This window comes from Lepidochelys olivacea, assembly GCF_965140295.1.
Source record: "Lepidochelys olivacea isolate rLepOli2 genome assembly, chromosome: 16".
NCBI classification, from domain to species: Eukaryota; Metazoa; Chordata; order Testudines; family Cheloniidae; genus Lepidochelys; species Lepidochelys olivacea.
The window spans coordinates 13,095,635-13,115,225 of record NC_140426.1 but is presented as its reverse complement, the minus strand read 5'-3'; the positions used below and the strand labels follow the sequence as shown (position 1 = coordinate 13,115,225).

Sequence of the window (19,591 nt, the reverse complement as noted above, 5' to 3'; positions counted from 1 at the left end):
TCGTGTGCCACTGGGGAGAGGGTGGGACAAAAGAGACAGGGGAAGAAAGAGACAGACGCCAGTGAAAACATCGGGTGGAAAAGGAAGCAGAGATTGGTGCCGAACAGGAAAGGAATTCAGAGGGAAAGGAAAGAGCAGAGATGGAAAAGGGGGCAAATTCTAATGAAAAGCTCCTTTGAATTTGAATTCTAGCTCACTTTTATTGTGGTTTTCCTATCCCCCAGAGAAGGCACTGGCCTAGGTAGATTTCTTTTTTAAATTGACTCACCCTTGGATAATAAACATAGGGTTAAATTACAGGGGAGAGTAGGTTCATGAACTCAACAGCTCAACAGATTCACAGAGCTTCAGTCTCCCTGCAATTCCCCAGGCCTGGCAATGAGTTTTTACAGGCTGTTTTTATTATCTATTTTATCACAGTGCCTAGCAACCCCACCTAAGATGGGGGCACCAGAATGCTATACCCTGTACAAACACACAGCGAGAGACAGTCCCTGCCCAGAATTGCTGACACTCTAAATAGGCAAGACAGACAACAGGTGGGAGAGGAACAGAAACACAGCGGAGAGGAAGTGATTTGCCCAAGGCAACGCAGCAGGTCAGTGGCAGAGTCACAAAAAGGGTACTTGTTTTTACTGACTCCCAGGCTTGTGCCCTCTCCACTGAACCACAGGCTAATTATATGCACTTTCTATCATCCTTCACTCCTCCCTTTCGTCCACTTTCTCTCCATTCATCCTTATCACTGCCTGTCCCCCCTCTCTCGCTACCTTTCATCCTATTTTCCACTCCCGCTTTCCTCTCTTCACTCTCTCCTCCTCCTCTCCCCTCCTTTAGATGCTCATTAATGCTCTAGCATGTGTTAATAATGAGCCTTAACCAGTACCATCTAGGATGCGTCAAGGAATGGGCCGAGGTGGATAAAGTGGGAGAGAGGGAGGGGATGGAAGAGGAGAAGGAAACTGATTTGTGGGTGGCACTTAACTTATTTTAGTGTCTGGCCCTGGATTCCAGCGGGGGATCTGTGGTAAGATCTGGGACCCAGTCATATACTTGGAAGCTGGCACAGCACAGCATCGCGTGTCACAATGGAAGCAGCTGAATCCAAATTTAATAAGAAAGGAACAGATTTATGGACTTTGGCTGGGGCTGGAAAGCTGGGGGGATTTATCTCCTGGGGGCAGACAGCCGACAAAGAGGAAGCAAGGGTTCAAATGAAGTATGAGGCAATGCAAGACTTTTTTTAATGAGGTGGGAGAGGGGAAAGGAGAACATATATTATCTATGCAGTGAAAAGATCTAGAACTTGGCTACAATGTAAGTCCGGGATTTTAGTCATCTGTGCGGGTTTCTGCATGGGAACTTCTTCCAATACTAGAATAAAATCAGACGTGAGTGTGAATATTCAATCAGACACAGGGGTTACAGTGCTCTCCGCATACTGGGTTTTTGCATGCTGGTGGGGATTAGACTACCATCTGGTTTGCACAATGTACACCAAAGGATTAGTACCTGAATCCAAGACATTGCTCTAATTCCTGCTGACTTTCTGAAGTTCTGCAAAATTACTTTTTTGTCATTGTTATTTGGCTAATAGATTGCTATGGACAAAAGGACGTAAATGTTGGGATGAGGAACAGCTATGGGGCTGGCAGGGAAAAGGGCTGGCCGATTAAGATATTTTCGCTGCTGTTAGCGACCTGTAGAACTGAGCTGTAAAAATATCCGATGGGATGTAGGAAGGCTGGAGGCAAGCACCTGCTCTAGGACTTAGAGTGCTGGAAAGAAGGTTTTACTCAAACGGGGAAACGCTGGGCTACAATGGAAGTCTCAATGTGACCTTAACAACGGTAGTGTTCATCATTAGCAAAAAGCTATAAGCCATAGTGCCAGGCCATCTGCAGCAGTGGTAGACCAAATGGGGATGGGGGCGGGGAGAGAATCTACATGCCAAGGTGGAGTTTAAGCATATGTGTGGGGTGATTTATTTTGGAACTAGACATGATTGGCCAGAAGGCCCTGCCTCTCGAAGAGCCAAACATACAGAGAGGCTGCAGCCTGCAATGCCAAAGTAACCAAAATATTAAAGGGTGTATGTCATGCACTATAAAGGGTAAGCAAGTGCCGTGGGTTTCCCCTGGCTTGTAGAGAGCACCAGCCAATCCATCCTTCCTGGTTAGCAAAGCAGAGGTGCAGATGTCTGTGCTGGGTGCCATGTAAACCTAGGGTTGCCAGGTGTCTGAGTGAATGAGGGCGGGGAGAACGAGCAACAGAGGGAGCGGGGGATGGAGTGAGCAGGGGCGGGGCCTTGGGGAAAGGTGAGTCAGGGAGGGGCCTCAGAGCGGGAGCAAGGGTGTTCAGTTTTGGCAACCCTATGTAAATCCTTCCTTGCCAAAGACTGGGATCGTAGGAGCCTCAAGGTAAGAGGGAGCCCTTACAACCTCTTTGGCCCTCCTGGTACTGTATGATGTGCCATGGGGAGGAGGAGTGTGGCCATGGCAACCTCCTTTGCTCTGTATAGCCAAACCCCTCCATGTCTCTATACCGATGCCTCGCTTGCCTTTGTCACCCCAGAGATCTCCGTGCCTGATCGCAGCTGTCTCCTGTGTGCTGTGGGAAGAAGGGATGCTCTGTGTTCCCTCTAGTGCATCCACGCAGCGTCATGCACAATTTAGCCCTTCATGTTGCCTTAGTGCCCTTTCTTTGTATACATTGTGCTATACACTTTCATTTAAGATGGAGTCCCTGTTCACACACAATTCAAGCCCTGCACTCAGATGCTGGCAGCCTGATGGCGCATCGATCTCAGTCCTGAGACCTCGGTGCCCTCAATCTCTTATTGAATCACAGTGAACACACAGGAACTGTTTGGGATATTTTCCTCCATGAAGACAAAGAATAAAGACAGTTTCCTTGTTACCACCTCTGCTTTGAGCTGTTGCTCTCTCTTTCACTTATGCCTCTCTGCTGTATTTGTTTTCAGCCCCATACTCCCCTCCACCATACACAGACCGGGTGGTATAAATTCACATGTATCTGCACTGCAGGCAAACAATCATGACACAGAGATTAAACAAAGACATCATTTGTGATAAAGACACCAGGTAAAATCTGTAAGAGAAACTAAGTCCTATTGAAAGTCAATGGGATTTAGGATCCTAAATCACTTAGACTTCTGACAGTGTTACCCACACATTTTCACACGGCATGTGAAAATGAACATGAATACTGAGTGGTCAAGCATACTTCGCCCTAGACAAAGGATACTGAGGATATGGTATATGCCCAAGGAGTTTACAATGAAGGTGGATTACAAAATAGAATTTCCTTTCTGACATTTAACCAAATTTGGAAAAGGAAAAGGAAATTCTGACATTTAACCAAAAATTCATTCCAAGTCAGAACAATATTTCTACATTTCTCACAGAACAAAAATTCTGAAAATGAAAATTTTTGATTTGGCACCACGGAAATGTTTCATTTGGATAATGTCAAAACACTATAATAGTGTAAAATCGTGTATAAATATAATCTACTATTAATATTTTAATATGACATGAAAGTCCAAATGAAATGTTTTGACATTATCAAAACAAAAAGAAAGACTAAATATTTTGTTTTGATATTTTTCCCCATAGAAAATTTTACTGAAATTGACACATTTCAATTTTGAGAAAAATGCATTTTCAAAAAGAAAAACTCTTTCACTGCTTTTTTTTTTTTTTTGGACCAGCTTTACTTACAGTCTATCTAAACAGACAAACAACACAGCACAGACAATGAAATGCTCCAGGTGAACTGATGATGGATTTATCCCACAGCAGAGCAGTTTCAAAGAAGGGACCCACCCACTGAGTCCCCCACACTCAGAACCCCCTGCCGAGTTCTATCCCCCCCCACACCCAGACTCCTCTCTGCAGAGCTCCAGCCACCTTTACCTGGACCCCCTGCAGAGTCCCATTACTGTTGCACTTAGAATTCTCCAACAAGCTCCTGTGCATCCAGATCCCCCTCCCCCCACCCGGATCCCCCCCTGAGCTGCCTGTACCCAGATTGCCCCACAGAGAACCCTCTCAACCCACACCTGCATCCCCCTACACTAAGCCACTCCACACTTGGATCCTGCCTTGCTGAGCCTGCCTGCACACACCTGGTGCACCTGTCACAGAGGGGAAGGGCACTGGTGTGTTTCTAGGACAGGCCCAGTCCTTGTGCTGTGTCAGGGTTGGGTGCAGCCTCAGCGCTGAGTCCGTATCCCAGGGGTCAGCTGTGCAGTGATCTCCCACCTCTGTGCAGCCAGTGGCCTGTGCTCCTCACTGCCATGCTGGAGCCTCTAAATTTGGCAATGTACAGAATTTTGCAAAATTTTTAAATATTGTGCACAGATTTTTTTTGTGTGTGCAGAATTTTTACTTTTTTGGCGCAGAATGCCCTCAGGAGTAGAAAAGTGACAGATACATATTTTGCTAGTAATTAAATAATCCTCTGTCAGTCCTGGGTTAATTCAAACTTTTGATTTAATTTAGGATGAGGTTTAATACAATATTCCACTGTATTCTTGCAGTTAGATCTCAACCAAGTCCCACTGACTTTAATAACCTTTATTCCAGACTCTACAATACTAGAAGCAGAAATTTAGGCAGTGCAGACTTGTGGCTAGAGCAGGGACCTGGCAATCAAGATTCCTGGGCTTCTAGTCCATAATCTGCCACTGGATTTGTGTTACTTTGGGCAAGTGGCTAAGGCCAATTTTTTCAAACCTGGGTGTCTAATGCAAGGCACCTCTATCAGTATGTAGGCACCTAAATAAGTGGCCTGAATTTCAGAGGTTCTGAGAATCTGGAGCTCCCGGGGAAGCCAGTGTTGTGGACCCTGACTCACCCTTATCAGCATTTACTCCCTCCAGTGGGATTATTCCCATGAGTAAGCGTTCATCAATGAAAAAGGGCTCCACATTGCATTCCACTGTGTTTCTGTTTCTTCATCTGTAAAATGGGGATAACTGATACACACACACACACACATTATACTTGTGCGGCTTCTATCTCTTGCTATCTAGCACCTCACCATCTTTAATGCATTTATCCTCCCAGGACCCTGGGAAGTAGTGCAGGGAATTGGGGCGCAGAGAGGCTAAGTGACTTAGGCGAGGCCACACTGGAAATGTGTGGCAGAGCATGGAACTGAATCCAAATCTCCTGAGGCCTAGTCCGGTTCCCTGTTTATTAGATCACCCATCCTACACCCCTACTTACCCATCTTACAGGAGTGTTGTGATGCTTGATATACAAGACATCATGACTCTTGCAAGCATCATATTCAACACTGATCAGTTACCAAGGGGAACATTAAACACATGCCAATGACCCTCACTAGCACTGGTCTCCGTGATCTGAAATATTTCTGTGTTCTTTCTGCAAAGGGCTCAATCAAAGACCGAATTAAGCTTTCTCAGCTTGTTTTCAGTACCCTGACAGGAATGTTGCACGCAGGGCAAAGACGGTGGCTGGCAGAGCCCATGAGTCTAAATTTATATGAAGACTTTATAGCCAGTGCAAATGATTCAGTCATCCCGTGAAATAGCACAGACGGATCAGCCCTGGGCCAGAATTCGCATCAGCCAGCAGTCCAGACTCCTCTTCCCCACCCCTCCACGTCTATCTCTGGGTTCATTTGGTGTTTTCCAGTGTGTATAGTGACAGAACCTGATGTCCTTAGGAAGTGGTGAGTGAAACAGGGCTTTTAATCCCAGCAGCCTGGGCTGTCATTATCCAAAGAGCAGGAGAGCTACCTTGAGAAGTGATGGGCTGTGGACTTTAACCCTTTGTGCTCCTGACCCAGAGCTTAGAAGAGAGGAAAGATTCTGGTGATTGCTTAGCTAGGTAGCCTACCTGGAAGGTGGAGCTGATTTCTGGGAGATCAGGAAGCTCTTGTATTTAAAGGGATCATCGATTTATTCCAAACCCTTGGGACGCTAATATTAGTGGTGTCATTGTACAGTCCCCAACTGCTCTGGGGCAGGGACCATGCCTTTGTGTCTGTGCAACAACGAACACTAGGACACTAGAAATGTCACTATGAATATCAGGCTCAAGACAATGTTTGCAGCTTTCATATTGTTCATTTTGGAGCAGATATTCAATTCTCACTGCTGGGTGCAATTCCAGGTCTGTTTTTCCTCTTTCTACACCCACTCCCCATGTGGTTGCAATGGAATGGTGTGCAAAAGGACAGAGTATTTTTCTTTTGAGAATATCCAGATCAAGCATGATAGTGGAAGCCAAAACCTCTTGAGCTCTAATCTGGGCTGTAACATAGTTTCTGTGTGACCTTGGGCAAATCACTTATATACACTCTGTGCCTCAGTTTCCCCAGCTGAATAGTGTGAAATAGTGACACAGTTTTACCTAGCTAATGGTGTATGGCTAATAGAGTTGGGCAGGAACCAGGTTTTCCATCTGGTGGGAAATTCCACAATTTCATTCATTCATTTTTCTACAATTTCATTCATTCATTTTTCCAGTTGAAAATGGAACAAAAGCAAAAAACAAAACAAACAAAAAAAGCCCTGAAATTTCCAGCGAAAGAAAATTCTGAAAAAACCCCAAACATTTTGTATTGATCATAACATTTTGTTTCAATAAAATTGAAATTTTTCATTCTGATTTTGACTTTTTAAGATGTTTATATGGCATAATATAAAACTTAAAACATTGAAACCAAAAGTGCTTTTGAAACAGCAAATTGAAATGGATGGGTCTGGAATACTATACCCTTGGAGTGGAGATCCTCGGGTTTATTAATGCAAACCTCGGTTTGAACCAAAAGCATGGCCTTGCATTCACAATTGCTGTAAAAGCAATGAATGCCAGATGTACAGAAAAAGATCTTGGCCAATTACCTTCTCTTGGGGCATAGGCACGTCACAATGGATTTCTCCTACAAGGCTCCCACTGTGCTTTACACTCTAGCATATTTATACCTTTTTCACATTAGAGCAACCATCTAATCAATTATTAAGCAGTGTGTCTTGTGTAACTTCAGTTTATATAACTTTTGCTGTCTATGCTATTTTCATGTTACCTTACTCCACACAGCGACCTTCCTTGCTTTAAATATGGTGACTTTTTGTCAGCACCTTTTGTGTATTTATTGTACTGGTTAACTTCCTCTTATCTTTGCCATTTAACACAATACAAAACATCACCTTCATCCTACATAGCAAATGAATTTAGCAAGCAATGGTCATGCTAAGCAAAAAATAGGCTGAAAGCATTTAGGTTAGCGTAAGTATTAACTTGGTCTGTCCAGACCCATTCACTGTACATGACCCACACTTATGATATTTCCAACAAAACATTCCATTCCATTCTCATTGGAATGCTTCTTTCTTTCTTTCTACTGGAATTTTGTCAAAATTCACACATTTCTGTGAAACATTTTTGCTTTCGACAAATTGGCATTTTGTCATGAAAAAAAAAAAGTTTAATCAGAAAATGTCCAATCAGCTGCAGTAATGAGGCTAAGTTAATTTTGGAACAGCAGCATGAGGGAAAGATAATCTAATGGCCAGAGCACTGGACTGGGACTCAGTGACCTAGTTCAATTCCTGGCTCAGTCACTGGATCCCTGTGTGACCTTGGACAAGTCACAATGGGCATGTCTACACTCGAAATGCAGCTGCAGCCGCACCACTGTAGAGTTGTAGCGTAGAAACGACAGTGATGGAAGGGGTTCTTCTGTCACTGCAGTAAATTCAGCCCCTCGACAGGCAGCAGCTACACTGACTGAAGAATTCTTCCATCAACCTAGTGGTGTCTATACCGGGGCTTAGGCAGCTTAACTGTGTCTCTTTGGGGTGTCAATTTGTCACACCCCTGAGTGACATAGTTAGGTTGTTCTAAGTTTTATGTATAGACCAGGCCTTAGTCTCTCTGTGTCTCAGTTTCCCATCTGTAAAATGGACTACTTCTCTACCTCACAGGGATGTTGTGAGGATAAAATCCATTAATGTTTGTGAGACAGATACTCTGTTGATGTATGGGCACATGAGTGCCTAGATAGATGTTGAAAAATCCTATGTAAATACTAGCTATTATTATTTTGGTGTAATTTAACTTATCATGAAGGAGAGGACTAGATAATATTTTAGATAATAATTTCACATTATTATTAATAATTTCAGGTTCAGAACAATGTTTGATTGAAAACCACCTAGACCATACTTTTGTGAGGCTCAGAAAAGTTTGGTTAAGTTCATGTTATTATTATCTATTTTCATTTTATCCCTGCCACTTCACTTCCTGGCTCTCTCTGGCACCAGAAACAGAAGAGCCGAAATACTGGATGCAAGGTTGTTGTCGGAGTCTTTCCAACCCAGATGGAAGCAGGAAGTACCACAGTTCTTGCAAAAAAGGAATATTCCCATGTGGTTGCCAGCCCAGCATTGCAGAGCTAACTGGCTGAGCCGTGGAACTGTTGGAACTTATCTGAATGGAACTTCTGAGACCTTTGAGCTTCACCTAGAACAGATGAGTGTGCCTGGTGTCAATCCCCACTTCCAGAATATAAGTAATTGGTGTCTCCTGGGATTTCACATTTGTAACTATGGTGCACACCACAGAGACTCAGAAATTCACGGCAACAGCTGGGCTGCACCTTCCATCCTTTTACAGTAGAACCTCAGAATTACGAACACCAGGGGAATGGAGGTTGTTCGTAACTCTGAAATGTTCCTAACTCTGAACAAAACGCTGCGCTTGTTTTTTCAAAAGTTTACAACTGAACATTGACTTCATAGAGCTTCGAAACTTTACTATGCAGAAGAAAAATGCTCCTTTCCCGTTTTTTTACTAGTTTACGTTTAACACAGTCCTGTACTGTATTTTTTTTTTTATCTCTGCTGCTGCCTGTTGTGTACTTTCGGTTCCAAAAGAGGTGTGTGGTTAACTCGTCAGTTTGTAACTCTGGGGTTCTACTGTACTCCAAGTGCACTGATCCCCAATCATTTGAGATATAGGGACATCTGATACTTACCTAGGGGGTATAGGATAAAGAGTTGAGCAGCTCCAGTTGAGGGCAGTGGCATGCATTTACACCCGCCATTATACTGAGGGTGTGATCCTGCAAGGTGTGGCCCCTATCTAGCAAAGCGCTTAAGCACATGCTTAAATTTAAACACAGGAGTAGTTCAGTAGGACTTCAATGGGGTGAGTGCCATGCTTAAAGTTAAGCATGGGCTTAGCCTGTTTGCTGAATTGGGGCCAGAGTGTTTAGCCCCTTGCAGGATCTAGCCCTAACGTCTCCCGTGACTGTGTCCTTTGCTAATTTATCAGCATCCGATCGCAAGCAGTGAAGTTGCTGCAGCACAGAAGTATTTCAGATACAAATAGCATTTGTTATTCCCTTCCCTCTGGTAAAGTGCAGCAGGCAAAACACCTCGCTCAACCTGCCAAGAAACAAATGTGGGACACAAGGAAAAATTATTGGTGCATGAAGCTTAAAGAGATACGGGACTCATTCCTTTCCTGCAAACAATGTGTTCTGTAATTTCTCTTTCTTGAGGCTGCTTTTCTGATGGCAATAGTTTACAACAAGGAGCATGAGGGAACACCGGGTATGTGTGAAGGATCTCTCTAATTTATCGAATATAAGGGATAAATGGGAGGTGAAGAGATTAGAACAAGGGCCTTGTTGGTATTCCAAAGAGGGTGTTTACAGCTGGTGATTGGGAGTCAGGATTCTTGTTTCCCCGCTGCAACTGTCATCTTTGGCAAGTCAATGTCCTTCTGCAAAATAGGGGTAACAACAGTTTTGTTCTCTGTAAAATCTAATCACCCGTATCTATCTCACATGGTGTCTGAATACCTTACAACCGTTATCTTCGGAGCAGTCAAGTACACACCTGACTTTTCGCTGTCTTTATTTCAGAAACAAAGGGGGATAGCGGTGCTTAGCTACCTCCCCAAGGCATTGAGAGCTTCCGTTTATGTCTGAAATGCAATTCCAACTCCTTGGATCAAAGCCGCTGACTTATGGCAGAATATAATTAGCAAACGTGCAGCTATTGGTCCTGATGACATTAAATGTAAACTCATGCATAGGTAACTTCCATGTCACACAAAGCATTGGCCTCTTTTTGCTACACAACCTCAGTGTTCTAAAAGAAAGAGAATTACAAGGCAGGGAACAAATTTTAAACATTATGGCCTGAATTCTCATGTTCACGAAGACCGCTTTACACCACTCTGGCAGTGCAAAGGGACTGAAATTTGGATGTAAATTTACACTAACTTAAAGGCAAGTTTACATTAGCAAAATGGTGTGATGGATCTTTGCTCGAATTGGGAAGTGGGCCCTCGACATGCTGTTCATGCCATGTTGACCGTTCATCTTAACTCTGATCAGTGTCCCACTCACCTTCCATTCAGATTCATTAAGGAACATTATTCTGGCACATTGTGCCTGTTCACATTGGATATATGAATTTATAAGGGCCTGGGATCAGACCGCTGGGCCAGGATGTTCTTGACTGAATACATTTGCCATATTATAAACAGGGATCACTGGTTCTTTGTGTTAACTATTATTGTGCCAGTTACTATTAAGTATTTATATTACAGCAGTGCATAGAGATCCCAACTGACTGCAGGGCTGTATTTTGCTAAGTGAGGTACAAACATACAGCAAGAGACAGTCCCTGCCCCAAAGAGATTACAGTCTAAACAGGCCAGGCAGGTAAACCACAAGCCCATCCTTCATTCTAAGGCATTATTATTGTGTCAGATGTTATTTTTGGTTAGATTTGGGATTTGGACCCAAGGGCTATAAATCTGGGGACATCCCTCCCCCCTTCTGACCCCTACCCAATTTCTGCAAAGTCTCTGGGATGGTTCCAGGATTGGGGTAGCTCCAGAACGCCATATAACACATTAATTTGAGACTTGGGGTTGTTAGCAGTTAGATTTAATAGACCTCGCAATATTGCCTTTAACACAAAATAATCCCACTTAGTAGGTTTTTATGGCTTCCGCAGGGACCAGCCCTGTAGTGTGTATTAATGTTTAATATCAAGCAACATCTTTTCAGCAGCTATGGGGAGAAAAGACACTAATAAAAAATTTAACTTGATTGTGATATAATTGTCTAGACTGGTGGTGAAAGTCATGTTATTTCTTCTTCCTTTGCCCCTACTTCTGCTCCTTGCTCTGAATGCTTTTTCTTCTAGCCTACTTCCAGAACCCAGATTTGCCCACTTCTTCCTACTATCTGGGAGGATATCGTCCACATGATGATTAAGGGCTGGCAACTGATGATTGTTTGGATGAAGATATGTATGCAGGGTTAGGAATCGCCCAAGTTTTTTTCATCATTACCCCAAGACTGACCTTAAACATGGTGGAGGGCAGATACTCATTCTGTGTGTGTTCCTGTCTTTGATCTGAGGTGAACAGAGACAACCAAAATACCGTACAACTCCACATCTGAGATAGTAGATGGGTGATTTGGCTGAGGACTATTACAGGCATTCCACCTAGCATTCCACAATGGACATGAGCTGGAGAGGGGATTGGAGGTCAGATATCACTCCACTTTAATACAAAAAGCCCATTCTCCCAGCACAGTAGGAATTCAGTAGAAAGAAGAGGGCTTAAAGAACTGATCCAGGGAGGCTGACAAATGAGGTAGTTACTGGGGGGTTCAAGAACCAAACAACAGGCATAGTTAGGTCTATGCATGTAGTACAGCTGATCATTAGCGGAGACTGATGCTGATACTTATCTAATGGAGAAGGAGGGTGAACTTTCCACTTTTCATTGTGTGATGGAAGTGTATCATTTGTGCTCATAATCTGAGAAACAGAGGTGTGGCCTGAACAGATGACTAGAAGCTAGGCACTCTGTCCTGAGTTCTAATCCTGACTCTGAACTCAGGATCAGAAGATACCTAAGAACGTACGAGTTCTTCTCATCCAGCCTCAGACATTTACTCCCTCTATGGCACTGGGCAAATCATTCATCTGTCTTTATTCTTACTATTAATTATTATTGTGTGCAGAACCCAAAGCAGCCCATCAGGATCAGGGCCCCATTGTGCTTGGTGCTGTGAAAACATCTCAGAAGCCATGATCCCTGCCTCAGAGCACTTACAAATAGTTAAGCAAAAGGAGGAAGAGATTATGTTTGAAAAAAACCCCAAAACAATATGTTGCCATTTTTATTGAAATTTTTTTTGGAGGGAGAAAGAATTTTTGAATTCGAAATGGAAAAAATTGAATTTGAAATTTTCAACCAGCTCTATTTACATTCTGGGAAGAAACAGGAGAGGAAAAAGGAAGAAGGAAGAGAGGAAGAAAGGGGAACACAAAGTGGTACAGAGTACGTCCTGTTGGGGCTGTATTATTATTACCATCTTTATTTTAACCACTTCCTACATTCTGTTTATTAATTCGTCTCATTCCTACCTATTTATTTTAACCTCTGCCTATTTCTGTATTTTTTTTTTTTTTAAATCTGCCTATAGTGTTTCTGTGAGATTTTATTGAAACCTCTTTTTCCATTTTTATATACATCGGTGTAGCTGCCTACCCAAAGACTGTACCCAACTGCTCTTGGTAACTCTGTTGCTTCTCCCTACCTCCACCTCTGTTTCTCTATCTGCCTTGTTTCAGAGTAACAGCCGTGTTAGTCTGTATTCACAAAAAGAAAAGGAGTACTTGTGGCACCTTAGAGCCTAACCAATTTATTTGAGCATAAGCTTTCGTGAGCTACAGCTCACTTCATCCGATGCAGTGAGCTATAGCTCATGAAAGCTTATGCTCAAATAAATTGGTTAGTCTCTAAGGTGCCACAAGTCCTCCTTTTCTATCTGCCTTGATTTCCCCATGCTCACCTACCTGACAGGAGTGTCCTGAGCTGTGTGGAAAGTGTTTGTAAGATTACACATGTTAAAGATAACCATAATATTCATAGAATCATAGACTATCAGGGTTGGAAGGGACCTCAGGAGGTCATCTAGTCCAACCCCCTGCTCAAAGCAGGACCAACCCCAACTAAATCATCCCATGATATTGAGCAGCAGCGTGGTCTAGTGGCGAGGCTAGTGGCCATGAGACTTGGGTTCTGGTCCTAGCCGTGCCACTGACCTTTTGTGGGACCATTAGTCACTTCACCTCTCGCTCTGTGCCTGTGTCTCCTCTTCCACCCTTTGATTGACTCGTCGATGTAGCTTGCCAGCTCTGGCACATGGACTGCCTGTTGCTATTGGTTTGTGCAAAGCCTAACGCTAGCTGTCTCAGGACGGCTATGGAGCGCATCACTGTAGTATCGGAGAGCTTTACGCTCAACACCTTTGTGAGGCAGGGAAGATTTAGCCCCATTCTGCAGACGAGGAATTGGGGGCACAAAGTAGTTAAAGTGACTTGTCTAAAGTCACGCAATGAGTCAGTGGCCGAGGCAGGAATTGATTGCAGGTCTCCAGTCCAGTGACTTAACCTTCCTCCTCACTGAGGCCCTCTCGGTACTACCACAAGACAATTAATAGTAATATTCCCCCACAGTAGCTGGAAGGAGGTTAAAACCTGTCTAGTGGAGAAAGCTAACAGAGACTGTTCTAAGGTGATATTCATGGCCTCTCTTATATTTAATGTCTTAATTTTTCATGTGGAGTAACTTTAGCTGGTTGGGAATTGTTCAACAGAACATTTTCAACAGGCTACGCGGGTTGTTTAGCTTTCTAAAGTGCCACGGAGCTCGCTTTCAGCAGCATATCCATATGCTGTGCACATGGGCAGACTCCCACATACTCCCGTCATACGCTCCCCGCCACCAACGCCCAGGCACGCTCTGGATTTTGCTGCACCTGCGCAAACACATGCCCACTCACAATCACATGCTGTAGCCTCATGTCACTCTCACACATGCCTTCCCGACAGAAATCCATATTCACACACACGCACACACTTTGTGTGTGTGTGTCTCTCTCTCTCTCTCACACACACACACACTCTGGGAGTTGTACCTGTACACGGCACACATGCCACACTCATATACAGCCCCACTCACACATATCCCTCTTCCCACAAATCCTTATACAGCCAGAATTTAGAAAAGAAGACTTTGTCAGTAATGAATAGATAATTGATACAATCTGGGACCCTGCTGTGCCCTCCTCCCTTGCATTTTTGTCACAAAACAGAAGGGTAAGGATCATCCCTGCAGTGTTCCTAATAAGCCCATTCACCTTCCACTAATGTAAAGCCAAGTATCACCTGGTAGGGGGCATAGTGCCAACGGTGTGAGTGGGGAGGCAGCATGATCTAATGGCGAGAGCACGGGGAAGGGAGTCGCAAGTTCTGCCACTGACCTGCTGTAAGACTTTGGCAAGGCACTTCATCCCCTTATGCCTCTGTTTTCCCTCCCACTCATTCTGTGTCTTGCCTAGACTTCAGGCTCTTCAGGCAGAGCTGTCCTTTACTATAGGCATGTGCAATGCCTAGCACAATGGGGCCTTGACCTTAGTGGAAGCCTCTTTGTGCAACTTTAACATAAATAACAAAATAATGGTTAATTTACGCCCACTCCTCAAAGGCCTAGTCTGTCAAGCCAGCTGCCTGGTGTGATCTTTATCCCTCAAAGTTCTGCAGGATTTCTTTTTTTGTTGTTTCTGAAAACTATATAATTATTATTTTATTTCTCTTTTTTTGGCATGACTTTAAAGTAAGAGCTCAGGTTGCATGGAGTGTGGATTACAGATCATCGGAGATAGATGAAAGCAGAAGACACATTTATCTGGCACCGCATTAAAGGGATAATAAACATGTAATTGAAGCCCAGGGTACAGCCACCTTGTGTATCTGGCCTCCTCTCCCCACTGCGGCATTGCAGAGAACTTCCCTGAGAGAAGTAACTGGGGGGAAACAGGGTGTGGAGCATTTGGGTCCTGACCTAGCTGTTTCACAGGGTAATGCATGCTCTGAGAGAAGGGATAAAAGCCCATAGATGTACATATCAAACAATGAAATATGATCAGATACCCAGAACCACAATACAAGTAGCCCCGGGGCATTTAAAACCTGGTTTAAAGTTTGTTTTCATGTTGTGCCACATACTTGAAAAAATTAACAGCAACAAAAAACATGTCTATGATTACATGTGTAACCATTTTTCTTTCTTCTCTCTCTTTTTTCTTCTATTTCTTTCCTCTGTTCTTGCTCTCCTCTCTCTCTTTCTTTCTTCTTCCCCTCCCTTCCTCTCTTCCTCCACAGGACTCCATAGAATGGAGCAAGAATGAGAGGAAAAAGGCAGACAGAAAAGCATGAACTGGAGGCTTGTTGAGTTCCTCTACTTCCTGTTTATATGGGACCATATAATAGTACAGCCCTCCCACCAGGAACCAGCTGTTATCAACCAACATGTCTCCAAGGAATTTGATTGGCTTATTTCAGACAGGGGGCCTTTCCACCACTCGCGGAGCTACTTATCCTTTGTGGAAAGACATCGTCAAGGATTTACAACCAGATATAAAATATACAGGTATGTTGATTTTTTACAGAACTCATAGCTTTGCAGCCAGTGGGAACTCTGAGGGGTATGGTAGACGCTGGTCATTGGTTGAGAACCGCCAATGTCCTCCTTCAGTCTGGGAGTGCTTCTAGACTATCTGCTGCCTTTCATTAACAATGACAGCTGCTTCAAAGACTCAGGTACGGTAGAGGTAAAACTGTGATGTAAGCGATGAAGGTGTGTGAGTACCATGGTGATTACCACAACATAAAACCAAGGTAGAGAGACAGACAGGAGGTCAGGGGAGAACCTGTCTGATGTGCATGTGAATGTGTCATATATTGGCAAAGATTAAATACATGGACGCACAAATGAGCACATCAAAATGCATTTAGCACTGCTCACACGAACTTGAGTACAAATCTATATGCACACCCAGCCCTCTGCCTACTATACATGCATTCACAAGATGACATATCAATGTATACCAGGGATCAGCAACCTCTGGCACGCGGCCCACCAGGGAAATCCGTTGGCGGGCCGGGATGGGTTGTTTACCTGCAGCGTCCGCAGGTTCGGCAATTGCAGCTCCCACTGGCCGCGATTCACCGTTCCAGGCCAATGGGGCTTGCGGGAAGCGGTGGCCAGCACATCCCTCGGCCCACGCCGCTTCCCACAGCCCCCATTGACCCGGAACAGCGAACCATTGCCTGTCAGGTTCACTCCCTCTGGGGCATCTGGCATTGGCCACTGTCGGTAGACAGGATACTGGGCTGGATGGACCTTTGGTCTGACCCAGTCTGGCCATTCTTATGTTCTAATACCCACAATAAAATACACATAGACAAGTACAGGAGAAATGTGCCATGTATTCTGACATTATTTTATATACTGCCTGTCCATACAGATTTGATCCACAAAACACTTTGTGGAGTTAAATAATGGCATTAAATGGGGGCATGGGGTTAACAGCGGAATGAGGGAGGTATTAAGAGGTACCTAACGAAGGGATACAAGTTATGCTTTCAAATTAGATAGGAAATGAGATGGAAATTCATTGAGGGATCATGAGAGACAAGAAAGCCCTTTGCAGATGGCAGAGATTGCAGAGGAGAAGGCTTTCATACCTAGAGCAGTGAGATAGTGTGACTGGGTTGATGAGAAGTGGCAGGGTGGAGAGTAGCCAGAGAATCTCAGTTATATACTCCAACAAATCCATAAAGGATTAAGGAAGCTGAGAGTAGTTTCAAACCAGACCCTAAAATGCATAGGGGAAACAGTAATGGATCTGTTTGTCTGTGATGTGTCTAAGGCATCTGCCACCGTAGTATCCCAAAGGATGGGGATGCTTTTTTGTACATGTGAGGAGGTGGGCATTACATTCTGCAGCTGCTGGAATCTAGAGAGCTGGGATGATGTCATGATTCACAAGACAGAGAAAACCTGAGGTGGGTCAGAGAGTTCAGAGCTAGGGGATAATGCCAAGGGTATGGGCAATGGAGGTAGTTGGACAGTGTGAGTCAAGAAAGGACATAGAAGAGTTGGAGTTGTGGATGAGTCTTCTCCCCTTGCCCAAATATCAGACTCAAATCACCCAAAGGACAAGCTCTTCAGAATGAGCAATAATAGTAAATCACTATAGAGCATGCAGGACACTGAGCTCTGGAATTCCACCCTCTGGTTTAGGTTAGGAGCCGATAAAGAAGCTGAGCTCTTTTGAAAATCTAGGCATCTGTGTCAAAACTGGAGTTGCCGGGAGCGGCTCCCTTTTGAAAATCTGACCCCTGGGCCTTGATCCTGCTCCCACTCAAGGCACCGGGAAAAAAACCAAAACCCCAAACCAATCTGCCATTGATTTGAATGGGGCAGAATCAAGCTTTATTTAGATATTCAGCTGGGTACTGAGGACTTTTTAAAAATCTGGTTCCAATTGTGGGTGCTGAGCACTAGAAAGTCAGGTCCATATTTCCAAATCCTCAGCAGGTGTGAATCAGTGTGGCCCTTTTAAATTCAGTGGAGCTATGCCAGTTTATAACAGGTGAATATCTGGCTCATAGATCTCAAACCATCCCAACCATAGTGTGTTGTTAGCATTAGGGGTGGGCAAATCTCATGTTGTGGGTTCCACAATCTACTGCACACGTCAGCAAAGCAAGCTGGAGTTCACAAACTATCTAATTCCTGTTAAAAACAAGTTTCCTCCTCAAGGGTGATTCTTGATCACCCTTTGTATTCATCTAGCTAAAGAGAAGCCAGTGCTCTGCATTAAGGATAGCAAAGCCACCCTGAGAATCTGGGGTGGAACAGGGGAGTGTCCTGTATGTGGAGTGTTGAGTTTTTATTGGAATCTTCCCCCTTTGTGCTTTGTTTCACAGACACTGTGTGTTTGTTGCTCAGGCTCTCTGCACCTTTCATACACTGGGTCTTCCATGTGCTTTGCCCTCTCTGCCCCTTTTTCCACCGCATCTCCAAAGCCTGGTGTCGCTAGAATTCGAATCAGCCATTCCGACCGGTGAATTTTGAGTGGGTTCGAAATGAGGCAAAAAAGAGCTCACCCATCCCTAATTGGAACACTGTAACTTGTTTAGTGGCGATTTCCCCAGAGTGTCTTGCTGTGAGGAAACATGGACACAGCACATTAGAACCGTGTCATTTACATTGAAAACCCTCAGAGATAAAGCCACTGGCAATGTTACGCAGCAACATCAAGCAAAACACAGGATTTTCTAGCGTGTGCAGCCAGCCTCACAAAAAACCCAGCCCCTTGTTTGCCCCTTTCCTGCCACAGCTGAAGTTCAGGCATTTACTATCAGGCCAAGCGCCTTACTCCAGTTGACAAAGGCATCCAAGGCAAAAGGACTCTTTCCCTTCTGCAGAGTTCCTATGGAACTGAACGGCCACTGATATTCTTTCCATAGAATGTTTAAACCAGGCTCTAGAATTCTACCTTGGCGACATAATTCTCTATTCCATTCTGTCGGTTGATAGAACGGATCTCTCTCTTTATTATATTCTACAGGATTTTAGGGTAATTTCCTTAGAACCCTGAAAAGATTATTTTGCTTGTACCCCTTAGTTGAGGTCTGGATCTCATATTTGGTCTTGAGAGGTAGAGATAAGATACGGAGAGCTGTTTTGTATTGAGTGTTGGGTCTTGGACAGTATAGATCAAACCAAGAGATGAAGAATGAGTATTATTCTGACTCAACTCTGATAATGAGGCTGGTTTATGATGCAGTTGAGGATGGAAAATGTGAGCTGTGATAATGTGGATGCGATGGCGGTGCTGGATTGTGGGCTGTCTGCATAGTCATCTAGGTGGAAGGGCACATGGTACTGGAAGCACAGTTTAATGGCTAAAGCTCAGGAGTAAGAAAAATCTGAGTTCTGTTTGTGGTTCTGCCACACATTCACCATGTGGCCTTGGACAAGTCACTTCACTGCTCTATGCCTCCATTTCCATGCTTGTAGAATGGAAATAATACTTGCCTACTTCCTAGAGCCATTCCAAGGCATTATTCATTAATGTCTGTAAAATGTTCCGAGATCTTTGGATGTCCAGTGCTATAGAAAAACAAAGAACCATTCTTTTACAGAGTGGCTAATAAAGGACTAGCTTGATAGGGAAGGGAGGGGCATAATTGGGAGAGGAAACGTGGAATTTCCAAATGCATTTATTTATTTCAGTTCCTGAAGAAAAAAGAAAAAAAAGTGTCCATTCTAACCTCTAGACATGTTATCATCTCTTAAAATCACATACATCACTGTACAATAAACACTGGCAAATTAAATGGGTGACAATACAAAGCTATTTTGTTACATAAGCTAGTTACAAAGAGGGCACCAAGTATATGGAAGAAGAAATGCAGGATTAATTGTGGGTTACAGTGAACAGATTAATTAGAGCTGGTCAGGAGGATGAAAGCCAATAAATAAATAAATATATAAATTTGAAAAAAGAATTCCTAATTTTTATTGAAATTTCAAAATTCATTTTTTAAAAATGTAAATATTTCAGCCACCCTTTATATTCAACATGTGATTCGCAAATAGTTTATAAAGAGTTGATAAATGAGTCATAGATGCCA

General features: G+C 43.7%; 1 protein-coding gene across 3 annotated transcripts in view; it reads left to right on the top strand.

Moving 5' to 3' along the window:
• Positions 1-19,591, top strand: part of BRINP1 (BMP/retinoic acid inducible neural specific 1) — a 94,279-nt gene that overhangs the window by 11,847 nt on the left and 62,841 nt on the right. For 2 of the 3 annotated variants that reach the window (XM_084650060.1, XM_084650058.1), the window contains exon 2: positions 15,266-15,533. In XM_084650060.1, the coding sequence (XP_084506186.1) occupies positions 15,316-15,533 (218 nt within the window). In that variant the 5' untranslated portion in view covers positions 15,266-15,315. Of the gene's footprint in view, positions 1-420; positions 599-15,265; positions 15,534-19,591 lie in introns of all 3 variants that reach the window. The other variant, XM_084650059.1, reaches the window with a different exon arrangement.